This window comes from Phodopus roborovskii, unplaced genomic scaffold (assembly GCF_943737965.1).
Source record: "Phodopus roborovskii unplaced genomic scaffold, PHOROB, whole genome shotgun sequence".
Classification (NCBI taxonomy): domain Eukaryota; kingdom Metazoa; phylum Chordata; class Mammalia; order Rodentia; family Cricetidae; genus Phodopus; species Phodopus roborovskii.
This window is the reverse complement of record NW_026126636.1, coordinates 9,477,504-9,498,293: the sequence shown is the minus strand read 5'-3', so window position 1 is coordinate 9,498,293 and position 20,790 is coordinate 9,477,504. Positions and strand designations below refer to the sequence as shown.

Here is a 20,790-nt window from a genome sequence, read left to right as displayed (position 1 = left end):
CAAGGAAATGAATACAAATGGAAAGAATCACATTAAACAGAGTCAGCCTCAGAGAGACAAAACACATTCTTTCATTTGTGGTTCACAGAGTTTTACACAGTTAAATAAAACAGTGTCTGTAGTCAAGGTGTAAAATCAGAACAGAGTGGGGGAGAAGTAAGGAGGCTGATGGATGGATTGAGCGTCGAGGGAAGGGAATGGGGGCAGGGTACGTTCAAGTTTGAAATCAAATAAGTTAAAATAAATTAGTAATCACTCTTAGTTACTTAATTAGTTTGAGGATAGCCTGGGCTATATGAAACTCTTAAGTTAAAATAAATTACTAAGATTATTCTTGGTTACATAGTAAATTTTAGGTTAGCCTGGGCTATATGAAACTCTTAAGTTAAAATAAATTACTAAGATTATTCTTGGTTACATAGTAAATTTTAGGTTAGCCTGGGCTATATGAAACTCTTAAGTTAAAATAAATTACTAAGATTATTCTTGATTACATAGTATGTTTGAGGCTAGCCTGGGCTGTACAAAACTGTGTCAAAAATATATACACAAAGCTATATAGCTTTTAATAAATATAAGTTTTTCATTATCAAAAAGGAGACTGAGGTGCCTATAAGTTTGAGGCTAGCCTGGGCTATATAAAACTCGGTCTCAAAAATACATATACAAAACTATATAACTTTTATAAATATATATATATTTTTTCTTCACTTCATCAGAAAGTAGATGGAGAAGGGTGTGGCGGCACACGCTTCTAATTGGAGCACTTGGGAGGTAGAGACGGATCTCTGAGTTTGAGCCCAGCCTTGGCTACACAGTGAGACCTTATCAAGCGAGGGAGCACCTTGAATGACCCAACTGACAAAGAGATTCTGAGGTTGAACCTCAGGGGCCAACCACTCAGCTCCTGGAACATTCTACGTGGTCCAACGTGAGGTAGGGGGTTTGTCGCCAGCGCGAACACTCACTGCAGCTACTGTCCCGGTTCCTGAACACCTCAAGCCTGCTGGTTTGCTCGGCTACGTACAGACTGGACTTCAGTCTGTAGCCCAGGCCCCTGCTTCAGTCCAGTCCTCCTGCTTGCTGGGATGGCAGCTGTGGGCCCCACACTGAGCTTCACACATACTTTCTGACAATGAGGAATTTATGAGGGTCCTGGGGCATCCCCGAACTTTCGGTGCTCACCACACGGGGTGGCCAGTCTCTCTGGAGGCTTCTTTATCTCTCCTCATGGGTCCCAGTTGTCCCCTGGTTTTGGCGCCTCGTGCCATTCATCTCTAAGTCGTTGCTGTTCACAACTGAATACTGGATGGGGGAAACATCAAACATTAGACTTCAGTCTGGGCCTTTCTCAGATAAGCGATCTTCCCAGTGAAGTGTTCAAAGAGCAGGCCCACATGGCCCCTGAGCAGGGGCCACAGACAGGGCTTAGGAGAGAGGCATGCCTCATAACCTCAGCACTCTGCAGTCTGAGGCAGGAGGATCGTGACTTAGAGGCTGGCCTAGGCTACACAGTCAGATGTTGTGTCAAAAAACAGAGAGCTGGATGCAATGGCACACAACTGTAATCCCATTATTGGGAAGATAGAGGTGGGTAGACCGAGAGTTCAAGGCCTGCCTTGGCCAAACAAGGAGTTAGATCTCAAAAAACTAAAAAGAACAGGGGATGGAGAGATGGGTTCAGGGGTTCAGAGCACTGGCTGCTCTTCTAGAGGTCCTGAGTTTAATTCCTAGCAACCACATGGTGGCTCACTACCATCTATAAAAGAGAGAGAGAGAGAGAGGGTGAGAGAGAGAGAGAGAGAGAGAGAGAGAGAGAGAGAGAAAACGCTCCATCATTCAGGAGGCAAAGGCAGGTAGATCTCTGTGAGTTTTGAGGTTAGCTTGGATTACAGAGGAAACTGTCTGGAAAAACAAACAAACAAACAAACAAACAAAAAACCCAAAAAACAACAATAAACACCAGAGTGGAGATGTGTGCCCATGGTCCCAATATTCCCTGCTAGAGACACACCCAGCATAACCCAGCCTCCTCCCACCAGATCCCATCCCTTCCCAGTGGTGCACAGGCTGGGGGGGCCTGGAAAGCCCCCGACTCCCGATACCATGTTGCAATTATAGGTCCCCCTCCTGGAGAAGGTCCCAGAAAACAGGTCTGTGGTCCACTCGGACCCCTCGTCTTCCTCCTTGAGTCTCTGTACTCACCTCAGTATTTGAGGGCCTTAAATTGGGCCTGGAACGCTGAGATCGACCTGGAGAAACAAGAGAATTTGTCAGGAAGGAAGAGACTCTGGGGATCGCGGGGAGGGGGTGTCTGAGACTCTGGGGATCGCGGGAAGGGGGTGTCTGAAAGGATCAGTTCTCTCTGGCCCCTGCTTTGATGTAGATCAGGGAAAAGCCAGGTGTGGTGACACACACTTTAGAGGTAGACTAGTAATCTGTGGTCATCTCAGGCTACATATAGAATAGAATTTGAGGCCAACCTAGATTTACATGAGACCAAGTCTCAAAAAAAAAAAAAAAAAAAAAAAAAAAAAAAAAAAAAGCCAGGAAAATGGCTCAGTGTTTAAGCACACTGGCTTCTCCTCAAGGGGACCTGGACTCGGTTCCCACTGCCCACACGGCAGCTCAGGGCCATCTGAAACTCCGGGTCCAGGGGATCTGATGCTGTCGTCTGGCTGTGGGAACTGCACGAATGTGGTGCGCAGACACACCCATGCATGCTAACAAAGCAAAACAGAAAGCCAGGTGTGGTGGTACACACCTTCCATCCCAGCACTCAGGAGGCAGAGGCAGGTGGACCTCTGTGAGTTTAGGGTACCCTGATCTATGTGCTGGATTCCTGGTTACCCTGGGCTACAGAGTGAGATTCTGTGCCTCAAAAACAAAATTATTTGCTCGGGGGCCCAAATCCCACCTCTGTCCTTTAGGGACAGTGTGACCTTGGGCTCAGTGAGTTAACCTCTTGGAGCCTCAGTTCTGTCCACTGTCTAGCAGGGGTTAAATGGAAAATACCTCCTTTGTGACAAGGGACTTGAAGACACTGGGGACAGACAGACAACCCCATCATTCCAGGGCATTAGGAACGGTGAGGTTGATGGTCACAGTGGCTAATGTATTTCCAGTGCGCAGCTCACATACAGTCAGGGCCGCGCTAACCATGCTACCTGCATGGACACTGTCACTTCACCAGTTTTACAGATGAGGAAACTGAGTCACAGAGAGGAAGTCACTCCCTGAACCCTCCCCCTCCACATAATCACTAAAACCAGGGCTATAGTGTAGGTCTATCTTGGAGGAGGAGAAGGCAATGCCATGTAGCCCAGGCTGGCCTCCAATTCACAATTTTCCTACCTCCACCTCCCAAGCACTGGGATGACACAGGACTGTGTCACCATACCCATCTTAGAGCATGGCTTTTGAATATCACCCAAAAAAGGCCCATGTGATAAAGGTTTAGATCCTGTGCAAGTCGTCAGGAAGTCACAGAACTGTAGGGGGCAGAGCCTAATGGGAGGAAGCTAGGCCACTGGAGTGTGACCTTAAAGGAATTATTGAGACCCTGATATATTCATTCTCTCCCTCTACCTCTCCTTGTTATTGCTTTGTTTTTATGGTTTTTGGTTTTTGTTTTGTTTTGTTTTTGAGGCAACTTCTCCTGTAGCATAGGCTGAACTATGCAGCTGAGGATATCCTTGACCCTGACAGTTCCTGCCAAGCCTTCTGTGCTGGGGTGTGGCTCAGTGGTAGAGCCCTGCCTAGAATCCCCCAGTGATGGGCTGGGGTGTGGCTCAGTGGAGAGCCCCTGCCTAGAATCCCCCAGTGATGGGCTGGGGTGTGGCTCAGTGGTAGAGCCCTTGTTTAACACACAAAGTCCTGGTAGTACTGTAGGGGAACTCCACAATATTAGGGACAGGTGCCTGTGGATGCTCAGGACCAAGGCAGCACATAGCAGGAACTCCTTTGCAGTGGTCCTGGCAAGAGGGTGGGGGAACATACAGAAGAAGAAGAGACTCACAACACCATAAGGATGCAATTATGCCACATTTCTTTAAGATGACCATGACAATCAAGATGCAGATGGGAATGCTGATGATGCCGAAGATGAGGCCGATGATGATGCCTGTGCTTGAGCCTTGCTTCTCAGTGGCTGGAAAAAAGACGAGCAGGTGAGGAAAGTTACCCAGCTTTCATGTTATCCCTGCGTCTTTGAAACAACACCCCATAGTTTCCTGTGGGGAACCCTATCTCTCAGTCTACAGTGTCCAGGTGTTGACCACATTTTATGATTCCTACGGTAGGATGCTTGTTTGTTTTGAGATGGGGATTCTTGTAGCTCAGGATGGCCTCAAATTTGCTCCATAGCCAGGGATGTCCATTTCTCCTCCCCCAAGTACTGTGATTATAGGTGCCACCACAACACCCGGGAGATGGGCTGCTGCAGTTCGAACCCAGGGCATCCGCTTCCTCCCTCCCTTCCCCCTCCTTCCTTCCTCCCTTCCTTCCTCCCTTCCTCCTCCCTCCCTCCTCCCTCCCTCCTCCCTCCCTCCTCCCTCCCTCCCTTCCCTTCCTCCTCCCTCCCTTCCCTTCCTCCTCCCTCCCTCCTTCCCTCCCCCCTCCCTCCCCCCCTTCTACTCTAGCCTGGTCGATCAATACAACCCATTCTCCCTGGCTGCTGTCACTGGTTCAGATGTCAGATGTGACTAACATGGGGCCACTGAGAGCCAGCCTGGGACTTGAGGTAAAGCTACTGAACGCAGTGTGCCTTCCCCGAGAGTCCTAAAATGCGGAGTGTGGTGTCTTAGAAAACCCACCCTGACTCCCCAGAGGAAGACCCTGCCTGATACTTAACTGAGCACAAGGAAGGCAAACCTAGGTAATGTGACCAACTTAAAAAAAAAAAAAAAATTCTCATTATCACGTGAGACAAGGTCTCACTGCACAGCTCGGGAGGGCCCGAACTGTCTATCAATGCTTCAGCCTTCCAGAGGTTACTGGTGTGCACCCCCCACTCCTGGCTTCAGAGATAGGAGAGGTAAAGAGAATTCCGGGGTTACGTGGGTCTAGCACCTGGATCTAACCGTAACTGAATCTGTGCTTTCAACAAATTATTTCTCCAATTAAAAATTACAATTGTCTATGCGTGTGCGCTTGCATACATACGCACGCGTGCCTGCCACGGTGGGTGTGAGTGGAGACTAGAAGACAGCTTGCGGAAGTCAGGTGTACAGGGGATCGGATTCGGGGCATCAGGTTTGGCAGCACCTTTGGCCTCTGAGTCGTCTCCATGTGGCCTGCCCACCTGCCCCTCTTACTTTGTTTACTTGTAGCTGGTAGAGTGATGTCCAATATGCTTGGAGAGGACTTTCTGAATCCTTAGACATATCCCACACCTGCCCCCGCCTGGGCTGATGCAATCTGTGACCACGTGACCGGCTATTATTTCAGCCACCACCCTGTTCCCACCCCTGGGGGCCACCCTGCTGTGCCCCCCCCCAGCCTGGGGACATCTCACCTTCAACATGGATGGTTATTTGGGCCTGCTGGGACCCTAAGGCATTGGTGACATTGCAGATGAAGGTCACATTGTTGAGAGTGGCCTTGTCCACAGTGTCGATTAGGAGCCGATTGTCCTGGACCTTGGTGGTGTTGGGCAGAGGACCTGTGGCCCTGGGGGAGAGACAAGATGGTGAGCAGGCGGCCTCCGCTGGGGCATCCACGCAGTGGCAGGGACACAGACCCTCTCTGGCCTCAAACAGGCTGGCAGACAACCAGCCTGTGTCTCCATTGCTTCCAGGCTCTGGCTTCGGATCCGCCTCTGGCTGTTCCCCATACGGCCACCAGAGTGCGCGCACGGACCCAATTCCACTTCAGGGCTCTCAGAGCCAGGCCTGAAGCAGAGCAAACGTCCTCCTCTCTACCCACAATGCCCTTCCTCCATGGCACAGAGCTCTGCCTGGCCTTCCTGTGGTCCCGCCCCACTGTTACTGCTGCAAAGCAACCCTTTTCCCTATTCCCCACCCTTGTTTTATCTATCCCAGACATTCTTTATGACTTTATCTTGCTTGGTGAGGCGGAGAAGGTTAGGACCACAGGGACTTGGGGCCACCCAGCGCTGGAGGATGGGCCCAAGGCCCCGAGCAGGGAGGTGGAGGGCGCGGAGCTGTGGAGGTGGCAGCACTCAGCACAGACATCCACAAAGCCGAGCCTGTGGCGCTTGCATAGGGATAGCTGGCACAGTCTAGGAGCCGGCTCTTTACGTTTGTCTAGGTTGCTTCTGATACAGGTTTTGCTGTGGGCCCAAGGGTGGCACGAACCAGAAATCCTCCTGCCTCAGCCACTCAAATACTGAGATTACAAACATGCACCACCATGCTGTGTGCCCCCTTTTTCTTTTGTGTTGAGGCTAGAACCCATACTAAATAATTATTAAGGAGTCAAACTCCCAGCCCCTCACTGGGGGATTCTAGGCAGGGGCTCTACCACTGAGCCACACCCCAGCCCCTCACTGGGGGATTCTAGGCAGGGGCTCTACCACTGAGCCACACCCCAGCCCCTCACTGGGGGATTCTAGGCAGGGGCTCCACCACTGAGCCACACCCCAGCCCCTCACTGGGGGATTCTAGGCAGGGGCTCTGCCACTGAGCCACACTCCCAGCCCCTCACTGGGGGATTCTAGGCAGGGGCTCTACCACTGAGCCACACTCCCAGCCCCTCACTGGGGGATTCTAGGCAGGGGTTCTACCACTGAGCCACGCCCCAGCCCCTCCCTCACTGGGGGAGTCTAGGCAGGGGCTCTACCACTGAGCCACAACCCAGCCCCTCCCTGGGGGATACCAGGAAGGTGCTCTATAAATAAAAATAGTCACCTTATCCCACAATTTGAGTTGGTTACTTTTATTTTTAGAAAAACTCTCACCATGTACTTCTGGTTGGCCTAGAATCTGCTTTGAAGACCAGGCTGGTCTTGAACTCATAGAGGCCCACTTGCCTTTGCCTGAGGACTGTTGTGATTAAAAGCATGCACCACTACACCTGACCCTAAGGACTGGTTAAATAATTGATGACATACACAGAATAGAATCTAATGACGTTAAAACATGGGCAGGGTCTGGTGGTGACCCCAGGAATCCTAGCAAGCAGGAGGCTGAGGCAAACGAATTGTCAATTCCTAGACCACACCCACAGTCCCAGACCATGGGAACATAAAGCAGGAGAGTTCCAGCAAGTTCTAGGCCAGTCATGTTGAGGTCTACATGAAGAGACTGTGTCAAAAAGCCAAAAATGGAGCCTGATGACCCACGTTCAACCCCCACAAAATAAACAAATAATGTTTCAAGACACCAAATTAGATGAAGTAAAATATTAGTGGAGGAATCCACAGAGTTGGATTTTGGGTTTTTTTTGGGGGAGCATTCACTTGGAAAATTCCTATGACTATCTATTTGAAATTTTCTCTTCCAAGATATTGGAGGAAATAGGGTTGTGAAACTATGTACTTTTAAAATATTTCTAAGGTGGAGCAAAAGGTTTGGAAACTGCCCCTGAGAAAAACATAGCTGTTGGGGACCAGAGAAAGGGACAGGCATGTGTGTGCATGACAGAGAGAGAGAGAGAGAGAGAGAGAGAGAGAGAGAGAGAGAGAGAAGAGGCTATGCTTTGGGAGGTGGGTGGCTATACCTGAGTACACACAGTTTTCGCTTCTAATGGAACTGTTTGAAAATTCTAGGATGGCTGAGCCAAATTATTACGCCCCCCAAAAGAAGCCTAATGAAAATCATGTTATTTATACATTTTGGCAAGTGGCAGAGAGCATGCCTAGAATCCCCCAGTGAGGGGCTGGGGGCGTGGCTCAGTGGTAGAGCCCCTGCCTAGAATCCCCCAGTGAGGGGCTGGGGTGTGGCTCAGTGGTAGAGCCCCTGCCTAGAATCCCCCAGTGAGGGGCTGGGGGCGTGGCTCAGTGGTAGAGCCCCTGCCTAGAATCCCCCAGTGAGGGGCTGGGGCGTGGCTCAGTGGTAGAGCCCCTGCCTAGAATCCCCCAGTGAGGGGCTGGGGTGTGGCTCAGTAGCAAAGTATTTTCCTAGTGTGTACAAAGCCCTGGATTGCAGCCTACACTGACAAACAAAATCACCCTTTCCTTTGTTGCACTGGTGTTTTGCCTGCGTGTATGTCCATGTGAGGGTGTCAGGGATAAAGGTCAGGTCTTTACTATGTGAGTGCTGGGGTCCAGCCCCAGGTCCTCATGTTCATACAGCAAGTACTTTCCCGACTGAGCCGTCTCTCGACACCCTTTCCCTTTCTTACACGCTCAGCCTCCGAATCAGTTAGTGTCGCAGCTCTGAGACTAACTTCCCCATCCGTGCCCTGGGAAGGCCGGTGGCCTCGGGGGCAGAGGGGGTGGGGTGCGGTAGCTGGGATGACTGGCAGGTTTCAGGGGCAAAAAGGAAGCAATATCTGGCTATGAGGGCAGACAGCTTTGATTTGCTCCTGTTCTGTGAGGACCCTCTCAGGGACTTGCCATTGTCCCAGCACTTTGTGACCTTTAACATGCACTGGGAAGGGGAATCCCGAAGGGTGTGGTGTTTAAAAAAAAATCCCAGGAGAGTTAGTGACCACGGCCTGGATCCTTTCACCTCAGAAAATCCCCAGTCACAAGATGGAAATTTTACTGGGAATATAAAATGATAGAAAATGATTCTACCTGTTTTGATTCTATTTTTTTTTTAACTTATTTACATTTTACATTCAATGGTGTTTTGCCTGTATGTGTGCTTGTGTGAGGGTGTGGAGTTACAGATGGTTGTGATCCACCATGTGGGTGATGGGAATTGAACCCAGAGCCACTGGAAGGTCAGCCAGTGCTCTTAACCACTAAGCCATCTCTCCAGCCTGTTTATTTATTTTTGAGGCAGGGTTTCTGTTGTTGTTTACCAGATACCGCCTTGGTCTGCGCTGCCATGTCCAAGCAGGTTTCACTATGTAGCCCTAGCTGCCCTGGAACTCGCTCCTCCTGCCTCTGCCTTCAGAGTGCTGGGATTAAAGGTCTGCGCCACCAATGCTCCCCAACTCTATTTTTACTGCTCCTATATTCTCCTCGCTCTCAGGCCTGAGGGTTCTGACCCCTGCCCTCTCCCACACAGCCAATTCCAGGTCCCTGTGACTTACATGCTCCATTTATAGCCGGAGGGCTCTGGTTTGCTTCGAGCGTCACAGGTGAGGGCCACTCCAGTGCGACCCACACACCAATTGTTGTCATAGCCAGAGATGGTCACTTCAGGAGGATCTGGAGAGAATGGACACCGAGGCTGAGGTCTGGACAGTGTCTGAAGGGCCCTCTCTTGAGCAGGAGGCAGCTTGGCCCATGATGGATAGGTCTGGGTACCCTCAGTCAGGGGGCACAAAAGGGACTTCCCACCTAGATCCTTCCTTTAAGAGGGTTTTCCTGGAACAACCCCTGGCTCGTCTTGGGTGTCATGTGAGTATAGACATTTTTGGATACTCCAAACACCCAGGACTACATTCATGGCTCAGAGAAGTCCTCAGGAGAGAGCCCAGGGTGGGCAATGATGGGAAGGAAAGAAACCTGTATAGGAGCCAGCACTTGGGAGGAGGCTGAGGCAGGAGGATCATGAGTTTGAGGGCAGCCGGGGCTACATTTTTGAGACCCCAGCTCACTTCGTTCCCTGAAAAGCAATTTTGCATTGATACTGTTGATGGGATTGGTAGAGACAGGGTACGGGACAGTAACGTAGATGCTATTGGGTAGGAGCACAACTCATTCCTAGAGGAGTCAGGGCCAAAGATAATTAGGGTAAGGTAATGCTAGTAAGAGAGATGATAGTCTCTCTCTCTCTCTCTCTCTCTCTCTCTCTGTGTGTGTGTGTGTGTGTGTGTGTGTGTGTGTGTGTGTGTGTGTGTGTAGACCACACAGGAGCTTAAATCCCTGCAGATCAATATGGTAACCAAAGCTACACAGATTCTCAGGACTTCATGGCTGGTCTAAGACACAATTCTGAAGCTTTAGTCTGGCAAGATGAATGTAAAAAGTCTCACCAAGACTGTCTGAGAAATCATTCACGTGCCAACTCGATGCTCTTGGGCCAGTGAGATGACTCTGAGTGCCTGCCACCAGGCCCAATGACCTGAGGTCAAACTCCAATTCTTACACAGGGAAGGTGGGAATTGAGGGTCTGATCTCCACATGCACAGCATGTCTCCCCTAGACACACACACACACACACACACACACACACACACACAAATGTAATAATTTTTTTCTTTTTTGGTTTTTCAAGACAGGGTTTCTCTATGTAGCCTTGGCTGTCCTAGAACTCACTCTGCAGACCAGGCTGGACTCACATGTCTTCTTCTGCCTCCTGAGTGCTGGGATTAAAGGCAACTGACACCACCACCAGTGAACCCCCAAAAAAAATCTTTAAAAAATTTATCTTTTGGATATTTTGGGAGGGTAAAAATCTATTATGCACATTAAATGGGTTTGGGTTTGTTTCTGAGTGTGTCGTAGCCCAGCCTGGCCTCGGATTTGGATCCTCTGACCTTAGCCTTCGAATGTTGGGGTACCACCACACCAGACTTACAGGGTCTCATGTAGCTCCCAGGCTGGACTTGAACATGCTCCCATCAAGCTCTAGGCTGACGCGAAACTCTGATCTCCACTTCCTGAGTGCTGGGATTATAGGTGTGTGCTACCACGCCAGGCTTGGGAAGTGCTGGGGTTCAAACCCACGGCTTTTGTGCACACAAGGAGAGCAGTTTACCAACTGAGCTGGAGCCCCCACCCAAACTTGGACAAGGCTAGGCAGCTAAGGGAGGTGACTCTAGGCCCACAGAGTGTGAGGCTCCACCCACAAAATACAGCTAATTACATGTGGAGGGAATGTAGACAGCCCAGAGATGCGCCAGCGTGTGGACAATGCCAGGCGGTATAGACCACCCTGGAGGATCGTGTGAACCCTGACCGGGGATTCAGTGTCGTCAACACAGCCTTCCCATGGCTGCACAGCGAAATGTGAATGGGCAGATCGGCAGACAGTATGGGGGGAGGGGACCATGATGGGCCAACAGTGGGTGTCCTAGAAAAGGTAAGGGGTCCAAGCCGGTGGCCTAAGGCCTGGGTGAGATGGTGGATGAACTAGTATAGACAGCAGGGGACAGAAGCCGGGCCCACACATATGCGTAGATACACTCACAGGGCGAAGAGAGGGTCAAAGACCTCAGTTCCGGCTCCTGGAGGCTTTCATGTTTCACCCTGCAGGTGATGTTCTTGCCGTCGGCCTGGATCGAGGGCGTCAAGTAGTAAGTGCTGATAACTATGAAGGTGCCCTGCCGTGACTCGTGAGTTTCATTGAAGGTTCCGTTTAGGTCTGAGAGCCAGTCGATTTCCGGCAGAGGACGACCGCCAATGGAGATACATTTAGCCACGGGCTGCTCCATCAAGACGGGAGACGGCTTCAGGGGCTCTGCCGTATTGTTAGGCTTGGCTGCAAGAACCATTGAAGACACAGCATTTCACAGGCTGCTCAGCGGCTGGAGGAGAACCCTTTACCTTTGTTTTACCCTTGTTTTGTTTTTGAGACAAGCTCTCACTATGTAGCCCAGGTTGGCCTTGAGCTCTTGAGCCTCTAGCTTCGGGCTCCTTGGCAGCAGGAAGACGGGTATGTGCCGCTATGCTTGGTGTTGAAGGGGCAATTAAAGGGTATGGGATGGCCAATTTGAAATCCTAGCTCAGGGCTGGCAAGATGGCTCAGTGGATAAGGGTGCTTGCTGTGAAACATGATAGCCTGAGTTCAATCCCCAGAACTCACATGGTAGGACAACGCCCATACCTCATATACGTCATGACACACGTGCACAGGCAGACAAATAAATAAAATATAATGAAAGCAAGCAAACAAACAAACACCTCAACCCTGTTTCTGAAGAGCCAGATAGGTGTAGATACATCTGTATGTCAAAGGGAGGTACTAAGAATACACAGTTTGTCGGGCAGTGGTGCTGCACGCCTTTAATCCCAGCACTAGGGAGGCAGAGGCAGGAGGATCTCTGCGAGTTCGAGGCCAGCCTGGTCTACAGAGTGAGTTACAGGATGACCAGGGCTGTTGTGGGGGTTTGAAAGAAAATGGTTCCTCAAGGGAGTGGCCTTGTTGAAGGAAGTGTCATTGCGGGGGCGGGCTTTGAGGTCTCTTCTGCTCAAGCTTCCCTCAGTGTGACAGTCAGTTGACTTCCTGCTGCCTACAGGATGTAGCGCTCTCAACACCAGCCCCACGTCTGCCTGCACGCCAGCATGCTCCCTGTCATGATGATAATGGGCTGAGCCTCTGAACCTGTGCGTGAGTCTCCCTAATTAAATGTTTTCCTTATAAGAGTTGCCGTGGTCATGGTGTCTCTTCACAGCAATAGAAACCCCAACTAAGACAGCTGTTACACAGAGAAATCCTGTCTCGAAAAGCCAACCAAACAAGCAACAACAACAACAACAAAGAATACAAGGTCAAGCTGTCAGAATGGTCCCTGGGAGGGAGCTATGGACAGGAGGCACAACAGTTAAAAACACTGGCTGCTCTTCCAGAGGACCCAGGTTCAGTTCCCCAAACCAGCATGATACTCACAACTAACACTATGGGATCCAGCACCCTCTTCTGGCCTCCTCTGGATCAGACACACCAGTGGTACACAGATATATATGCAGGAAAACACTCAGTCATGTACGTAATATAGATAATCTATGCTGATCTATATTACATATGTGTGGGTACACATATATGTTGCAGAATATTTAACTATGTAAAGGTGCTTTACATTTGCTTATGTTGCATTTGTTTAACAATGTAAGGATCTGTGTTTATTTATATAAAGATGTGCTGCTGTTTCACCTTGCCTGCCTAAGGCACCTGATTGGTCTAATAAAAAGCTGAATGGCCAATAGCTAGGCAGGAGAAAGGATGGGTGGTGCTTGGCGGGCGGAGAGAATAAACAGAAGGAGAAATCTAGGCTTGAGAAGAGAGAGAGAGAGACAGAGAGAGAGAGAGAGAGAGAGAGAGAGAGAGAGAGAGAGCAAGGAGCCAGAAACCAGGCATCCACCAGCCAGGCAGACCCCAGAAGCAGTGAAAGATACACAAAAACAGAAAGTAAAAAGCCCCGAGGCAAAAGGTAGATAAAGAGAAACAAAGAGCTGGTCAGAATCAAGCTCAAGATAGTAATAACATGTCTCTGTGCCATGGTTTGGGAGCTGGCTGGTGGACCAAATAGAAAAAGCCTGGTACATTCCTATATATTAAAAAGGATGCTCTTTAGTACCTAGCTCCATAAATACTATTTGATTGAAAAAGGAAGGATTGTCAGGCAGTGGTGGTACCTGTCTTTAATCTCATCACTCAGGAGGCAGAGACAGGAGAAGCTTTGTGAGTTTGGGGCCAGCCTGGTCTATAAGACAGGTTTCAGGTTGGCCAGGGCTACACATCGTGACCACATATCAACAAGGGTTTGGGTGACCATGGTGTAATCCCAGCACTCGGGAGCAGACACTGAAGGTCAGGAGCTCAAGGTCACCCTCAGCTACATAGCAGCTTGGTGGCTAGCCTGGGCTACATGGATCCCGCCTGGATCTTTTGACTTTGGAAGACAGGTCATGTCCCAAGGGTGTCATCACCCAAGCCTTCTGCTTTTGGCTAGATCCTTGCTCCTCCGGCCCCGGGATTCCCTGTCCTCACTCCGACACTTACCAAGCACCCACAGCAAGACAGTGGCACTCCTGCTGCCTACAGGGAAAGTGGCAAACTGACATTCATAGATGCCTTCATCTTCAAGACGCAGGTGGGACAGGGACAGAGATGCGTTCCACGGATCCCTGTCCAGCCTGGAGGCCAAGAACTTCACCCTTTCTGAGTCTGCAATGCTGGGTCCCTTCATGGGGTGGAACACAGCCAAAGTACGATGAGAACCATATGGCTGCTCTCTCTTCATCCACGTAACCTGTGTGACCGTCACATTCTCTGAAGACGTTAGGCTACAGAGCAAGTAGGCAGACTCGTTCAAGAGGCCAGTCACGTTGGGGAGCACCTGCACGGATACGCCAGACGCTGCAAAACCAGAGGTGTTACCAGTTAAATTCATTCAAAGATTCATTTGCGTGTGAATTTGCTAGCATGTAAGGATGTGAACTACACATGTGCAGGGCCCATGGAGGCCAGAAAGGGGAATCAGATTCCCCCTCAACTTGAGTTATAGAGGGTTGTGTATCTCCACTCACATGGGAGATGAGAACTGAACCCAGGTCCTCTGCAAGAGCAGCCAGTGCTCTTAACCGCAGAGCCATCTCTCCAGCCTATTATTATTATAGTATATTTATTATTATTATTATTAATTATTATTACAGAATGGGTCTCAGTGTATAGACCAGGTTGGCCTGGAACTCACAGAGGTCTGCCTGAATGCTGGGATTAAAGGTGTGCACCACCACCTTATACTTATAAACGGGAGTGGGGGTGGGTGGAGGGGAGGGAACGGAGGCCCAGAAGGTTTTGCTGGGAGATCACACAGGCATAAGATGACAAAGTGGATTTGAATCCAGGCCATTCGTAGTCACTCCACTAGGCTCTCTGTGAGACTCTGTCTTTACCTCAATAACACACAGTAGGCCTCCGACATTAGCTGAATATAGTGTTGGGCATTCTGGATGACTTCAGAGCTAAATTCTGGGAAATACTGCCATGATAAGCCTCGAGCCACTCAGCACAGGGTTGAACTTGGGACTCTCAGTATCTGCATCTGGAAAATGGGCTCTGTAATTTAGATGTTAACGTCTGGCAATGGCTTTTTTCCGGTAAAGATTTAATCCCCTTGGGGTGGGGGTGGGGGGAACACACCCGAACACGGGCCTGGCACGGACCTTGCCAGGCGGTGGTGGCGCTTGCCTTTGATTCCAGTGCTTAGGAGGCAGAGGCAGGCAGATCTCTGTCAATTCGTGGACAGCCTGGTCTACAGAGTTCCTGGACAAGTCAAGGCTACACAGGAAAACCCTGTCTCGAAAAAAATAAAATAAAACAGAGGTGGACCTATAGAAAAGTCTTTTTGTTTTTTTCTTTCTTTTTTTAAAATTTATTTTATTTTTCTCCACCCCCCCTTTCCTCCTCCCCTCCCCCCCCTTTTCACCCTCCGCCCTGCCCCGCAGGCTCCCATCTTATTTAGGAGATCTTGTCTTTTTCCCTTTCCCAGTCGGATCCATGTATAATCTGTCACAGGTTTGTTACCTAGATTCTCTGTCTTTCTGTCTCTGTCTCTTCTGGTTTTTCGAGACAGTGTGTAGCCCTGGCTGTGCTGGGATTAAAGCCACCACCCTGCTGGTTGAATTGCAGCCTTGAGGTCAGCGATTCCCACGCCTGCGCTCCCGTCAGTGACTGGAGCATCGCGTAGCCCAGAGCTCCCGCTTGCAGGGTGGGGTGGGGGGGGGTGAGGAAGGCGATTCTAGCCGCGGCACCGGGACGTGCTCAGTGACTGCGCCCTTCACCAAGAGAGGGGGCGGGGGCGGGAACGGGGGGGGGGGAATGACTTCAGTCTCGGATACAGCAAAAGCAAGAAACGAAGGCCACGGGGTGGGAGCCGCGGCGGGACTACTACAGTCCAGAGGAACATTCCTTCGGAGGCTGCACACACAGGGTGTGACGCGAGAAAAGTTTCCCCGCATGAGTCATCACTGCCTGGCTTTCTTTCTTTTCTTTTCTTTCTTTCTTTTTTTTTTTTTTTTTTTGCCTTTCTTCCTTCCTTCCTTTCTTTTTCTTTTTTTCTTCTTCTTTTTCTTTTTCTTTTTCCTTTTTCTTTTTTTTTTTTTTTTTTGAGACAGGGTTTCCAGGTGTAGCCCTGAAAACTTATGTTGGGGGTGGGAAGGGAGATCAGGGTCTTATTCTGAAGCCTAGGTTCTCCGGAACTCTCGTAATCCTCCCGTCTCGCTCCCGGGCACTAGAATGACCGGCGTGTGTCATCAGACCCGATCTTCCTGAAATCTGTGTCCCCGGAATCCAGACCTAGGACTTTGGGCCGGGAAGAAGGGATCAGATGGCCCGGGGTGAGGTTCGGCTCCTCCCCCGCAGGTGCGCAAGGAGCAAGGGCGCAGCTCCTTACCGGCTCTTTGGGGCTCGCGGAGGAGCAGCAACAGGAACAAGGCTAGAAGGGTGCGGCGACCCATGCGGTTCGGGAGATGACCCAGCTCCTCCTGCGACCTCGAGTGTGCAGACCCCGGGATCCCACCTAGCAGCGCCGAAGCAGTCCGCATCCTCCGAGCCGCCCCTGGCCTGCAATACTGCTGGGCACACGATGCTGGCTGGTACAGTCCAGTTAGAGCCCTCCTCTGGACCGGCGCAGCCAATCCGGGGATGGGGGGGGGGACGGGGGCGGGGACGGGGGAGAGAGGCTGGGCAGGTCTGAAATGCCAGCACTCACGAAGCTGCAGCCGGAGGATCGCAGAGAGTCTGAGGCCCAGCCTGGGGTGTATCAGGTGGGTCTGGGCTAAAGTGAGACCTTGTCTCAACCAACAATAATAATAATTAAAAAAGAAGAAGACGACGAAGACGAAAGACAGGAGGTGGGGGAGCAAAACAAAAGGAAACCAGGGCTGGGGACGAGTTCTGGTAGCTCCCGGTTGGAGAGGGTCTGTGGAAGGTGCCCGAGGGCCAGATTCAGACACCGCCGGAGGAGCTGAAGTTCAAAGTCATTTTGGACTACGCATAGCGGCTTTGAGGTCAGCCTGGGCCATATGAGATCATTCAGAATTTGTTTTTAAAAATTAAATAGGATAAATTAATATCGTTTTAAAAATAAAAATTAACAAAATAAATGTAAATAAAAATAAGTTAAATTTAAAAGGAAAAAAAAAAAGCCTCTAATCCCAGAGCTCTGGAGACAGAGGCAGGTAGATCTGCCAGCCTGGTTCACCTGTGTCAGGAGGAAATAGAGTCATGTTGCTCATGCCGGTATCAAACTGAATTCTAGGCCAGTGGTTCTCAACCTTCCTAATGCTGCGACTCATTTAATCCAATTCCTCATGGTGTGGTGAGCCCCCTCCCCCTGCAAAATTATTTTTGTCGCTACTTCATAACTGTGATTTTGCCGCTGTTATGAATTGTAATGTAAGTATCTGATATACGACTCCCAAAATGGTCGCCCCCCTGAGGTTGAGAACAGCTGCTCTAGGCTAACCTTGAACACAGGATCTCCCTGCCCTCGATCACCCCCGAGTGCCCGATGGATGATAGGTGTGTGCTCACAAGGTTCGCTCTGGGTTAACTTCTGAATGGGATCTGAGGGGCAGGTCTCCGGGAAATGTGGATTTTCTGTGTAGCCACTCACCGTGTTGTTCCTCTGACTTTATGCAGTAACCCCACCGTGGGATCACCCCCACCCACCCCACCCCCGCCCCACTATGGGACCCCCACCCCACCCCCCCACTCCCCCGGCCCTGCCCTGCCCTGCTGCGCGGTGTTCCCATTGCTGTGGCGAGTAAGGAAGATCTCAGTGAGTCTGAGGCCAGCCCGTCTGCCTAGCTAGTTCCAGGACAGCCAGGCAAGGCTACACAGAGAAGCCCTGCCTAGGAAACCCTCCCTCCCCACTACCCCATTCTGTAAGCAGACATCAGCATCCCACTCCCACGCAAAACGTCTTTCTTCCTGGCCAACCTCCGGCACAGCTTACTGAAGTGAAAGAAAAGATAGAAAAGTCAGATTCCTGGTTCCTGGGGAAGCTGACAACAACCTTTACATTTTTGTTATTACTTTTTTTTTTTTTTTTTTTTTTTTTTGCTGTTCTTTAGCATCTGTTTTGAGTTTGATAGATTCTAAAACTGCTGTTCCTTTTTGTAAAAAATAATTTATCTTTATTTTATGTGTCTTGGTGTTTTTTCCTGCATGTATGTCTGTATGAGGGCGTCAGGTCCCCTGGAACTGGAGTTACAGACAGTTGTGAGCTGCCATCTGGGTGCATACCCGTTAGCTAGCACACAAATGAGTAAATAAAACCAACTTGCAAGCTAACACAAAGCCAGGGGACTTTTGATTTCTCCATTTCCCTCAAAAACTTCTAAATCAAATTAACGTCACATCGTGTCACTAGACGTAAAACCGCCTGAGGTAGCAAACGCTTGTTGGTTTTTTTTTCCTTTCCCCTCCCATTTCCTCTTGTGAATCTCTGTTCCCGTCTCCTGAGTCATGCCAGGCCTTCTCTCTAAGCTAGCAGGAGAGTCTGGGCTTTGGTTAGGTGTCTGCCACCAACGGCAGCCTTGGAGCCACTCCAGGCTTGGTCTGGAGAGTGAGGGATCAATACCTCCCTGTGCTTTTCTGGCTGAGCTAGTCAGGTCCATGCAACCCAAGGCTTCTTTCTGGAACTTTCTTAAAAGCCTATTGCCAGCCCATAGTTCCCCCCGCCCCGAAGTGTCCCCAGCCTGCTGGGGAGAATGAAAGTGTTTCTTCAAAAATAAATGAATCAATTAGATATACATTGCATTTTGTCTATTGTGTGCATGTTCGATTTGAGTTGGGCTATGGAGGTCAGAGGTTAATGAGTGTGAAGGGCGCAGTAAAGAAATCGAAATCGAACACACCAGCCTGCTCTACTGAGTGAGTTCCAAAACAGCCAGAGCTACACAGAGAAACCCTGTCTCTGGTAAACTGAAATACACCTTCCCTTCTCTAGCTGCTTTCGATCCCGGTGTTTGCAACAGGGTTAGGGCTAAGCAAACAAGAGAGAGCCGGGAGAAAAGATCTGCAATCCGGGAGAGTTCAGAGATAAGATCTCCAATGCTGTCTGATGGCATCTCTAGCTTTGGAGTTGGTTCGAATCGGTGATTTGTAAAGATGATATATTCCCAGAGGTTCCATGTGGTGGTAGAAAGGAAATTAGAATAGATACAGACTTGGGCAAGGAATGGCTGCCATCGGGGTAAAGGTAGCTGGTGGTGACTCCTGGTGATTTGGCACTGGGTTCTGCAACATTCTAACACTCCGTGATCAGACTGTAGAATCTTTACGTGGGGGTGGCTTTTGGGTGTTGGGGAACTTCAGTCCCCAGAGCAATTTCAGGAGGAACAGGTCTAGTTTGTGACTTTGATGTGGCCTTGTCAGTGGTGGAGCAGCAGAACACACAGCATTGGGACTGATGCCCCAGCTGGAGGAAGTCCCTGGTCTTGATTTTACTGTAGGAAACAGTCTCAGGACCAGCGAGCACAGAGTAGAGTCAGTGAGTTAGTGTTCATTAAGAATGATGGGAAGGGCTGGCCAGATGGCTCAGTGGGTAAAGGCACTTACAACCAAGCCTGAAGGCCTGAGTTTGATTCCCCAGGCCCCACGTGAGGAAAGGAGAGAGAGCCCTGACTCCAGCAAGCTGCCCTCTGACCTGCACATGCTATTGACTTTTTTTTACTGTCGATGAGGGTTTTGTAGGTGCCTTGTTAGTGCAGTGGGTAGCACGTCAGTCTTTGAGCCTTTCTGTCTGCATGTGTATCTGTGGCGCATGCCTGGTGCCCTGCCCGAGGAGGCAAAAAGAAGGCATGGGGTCCCGGGAACTGGAATTACAGATAGTTGGGAGCTGCCGTGTGGGAGCTGGGAATTGAACCTGGGTTCCCAGGAAGAGCAGCCTGAGCTCTTAGACTCTGAGCCGTCTCTCGTGCTCTTGAAATTGTTTTAAATGGAGGGGGGGGATGCTAGGGGTAGAATAAAGTATTCCTGGGATTTGGATATACCCAAGGAGAGGCGTGTTTGTGCACCTCCACAGTAGCCGTATGTACAATTTGGTGGCGGGGTTTCAGTGTCCAGTTTGGAAGACTGGTAAAAATGGTTTTAGTTTAATCTTTTATAGCCCAGGCTGGTCCCAGACTCCTTAAGTAATTGAGGATAACCTTGAACCTTTGATACCTCTTCCTTGGTGCTGAGGAAGCAGGCAGGCATCACTACGAGACTTGGTTTCTACTCTGCTGGGGGAATGCAACCCAGGACTTCCTGCTTGCTAGTTAAACTGCATTCCCAGCCCCTATGTTCTCATTTAAAAAAAAAAAAAAAAGTTGCCAGGCAGTGGTGTGGCCCACCCTTTGATCCCAGCACTCAGGAGCCAGAGGCAGGTGGATCTCTGTGAGTTCAAAGCCAGCCTGGGCTACAGAGCAAGTTCCAGGACAGCCAGGACAGAGAAACCCTGTCTCGGGGGGAAGAAGATGAGTTAACATTCGTTCGTGTGTGCTCTGTGGTGCGCACGCGAAGGCCAGAGGACAACCTGAGGGAGTCGGCTCTTGCCTTTAACTGTGCGGACTCTAGGAATCAGACCCAGGCCAACAGGTTCAGAGGCAAGCCCCGGGACCCACTCAGCCGTTCCCTGTGCAAGCGTTCCGTATTTCCCGGGGGACCGTGGCTGCCATACATTGAGAGGCTCAGTCACACCCCGACTACCACTCTCGCCACAGGCCCAACAAGGGGCGGGGTCCCCTATTTATTTATTTATTTATTTTGGTTTTTCAAGACAGGGTTTCTCTGTAGCTCTGGAGGCTGTCCTGGAACTCACTCTGTAGACCAGGCTGGCCTCCAACTCACAGAGATCCACCTGCCTCTGCCTCCCGGGTGCTGGGATGAAAGGCGTGCGCCGCCACTGCCAGGCCTAACCCCGGTGTGTTGTTATAGTCCTTGAACACTGACACATGCAGGTGTGTGTGTTTGCCTCCGTCACGACTCCGTGTTTGGGGCTGGAGATACGACTCAGGTGGTAGAGGGGTTGTGTCTGTGCAACCATGACGGTCTGGGT

General features: G+C 50.3%; 1 protein-coding gene across 1 annotated transcript; it reads right to left on the bottom strand.

The window, feature by feature from the left end:
- Positions 1 to 607: 607 nt before the first annotated feature.
- Positions 608 to 16,277, bottom strand: LOC127238850 (poliovirus receptor-like). The gene is made up of 8 exons (XM_051207603.1): positions 16,138 to 16,277; positions 13,743 to 14,099; positions 11,211 to 11,501; positions 9,166 to 9,283; positions 5,516 to 5,670; positions 4,019 to 4,150; positions 2,206 to 2,252; positions 608 to 1,305 (listed from the first exon to the last, which is right to left on the bottom strand). The coding sequence occupies exons 1-8, from the start codon at positions 16,199 to 16,201 to the stop codon at positions 1,219 to 1,221; spliced, it is 1,251 nt and encodes a 416-aa protein (XP_051063560.1). The 5' UTR covers positions 16,202 to 16,277; the 3' UTR covers positions 608 to 1,218.
- Positions 16,278 to 20,790: the final 4,513 nt, after the last annotated feature.

Excerpts from the sequence above, each read along its gene's own strand:
- LOC127238850 (XM_051207603.1), bottom strand. The coding sequence starts at position 16,201 with ATGGGTCGCCGCACCCTTCTAGCCTTGTTCCTGTTGCTGCTCCTCCGC. Across the intron at positions 2,253-4,018 it reads AATTGCATCCTTATGGTGTT|GTCGATCTCAGCGTTCCAGG; the intron begins GTGAGTCTCTTC and ends TTGTTTCTCCAG. Across the intron at positions 1,306-2,205 it reads TAAGGCCCTCAAATACTGAG|TATTCAGTTGTGAACAGCAA; the intron begins GTGAGTACAGAG and ends TCCCCCATCCAG.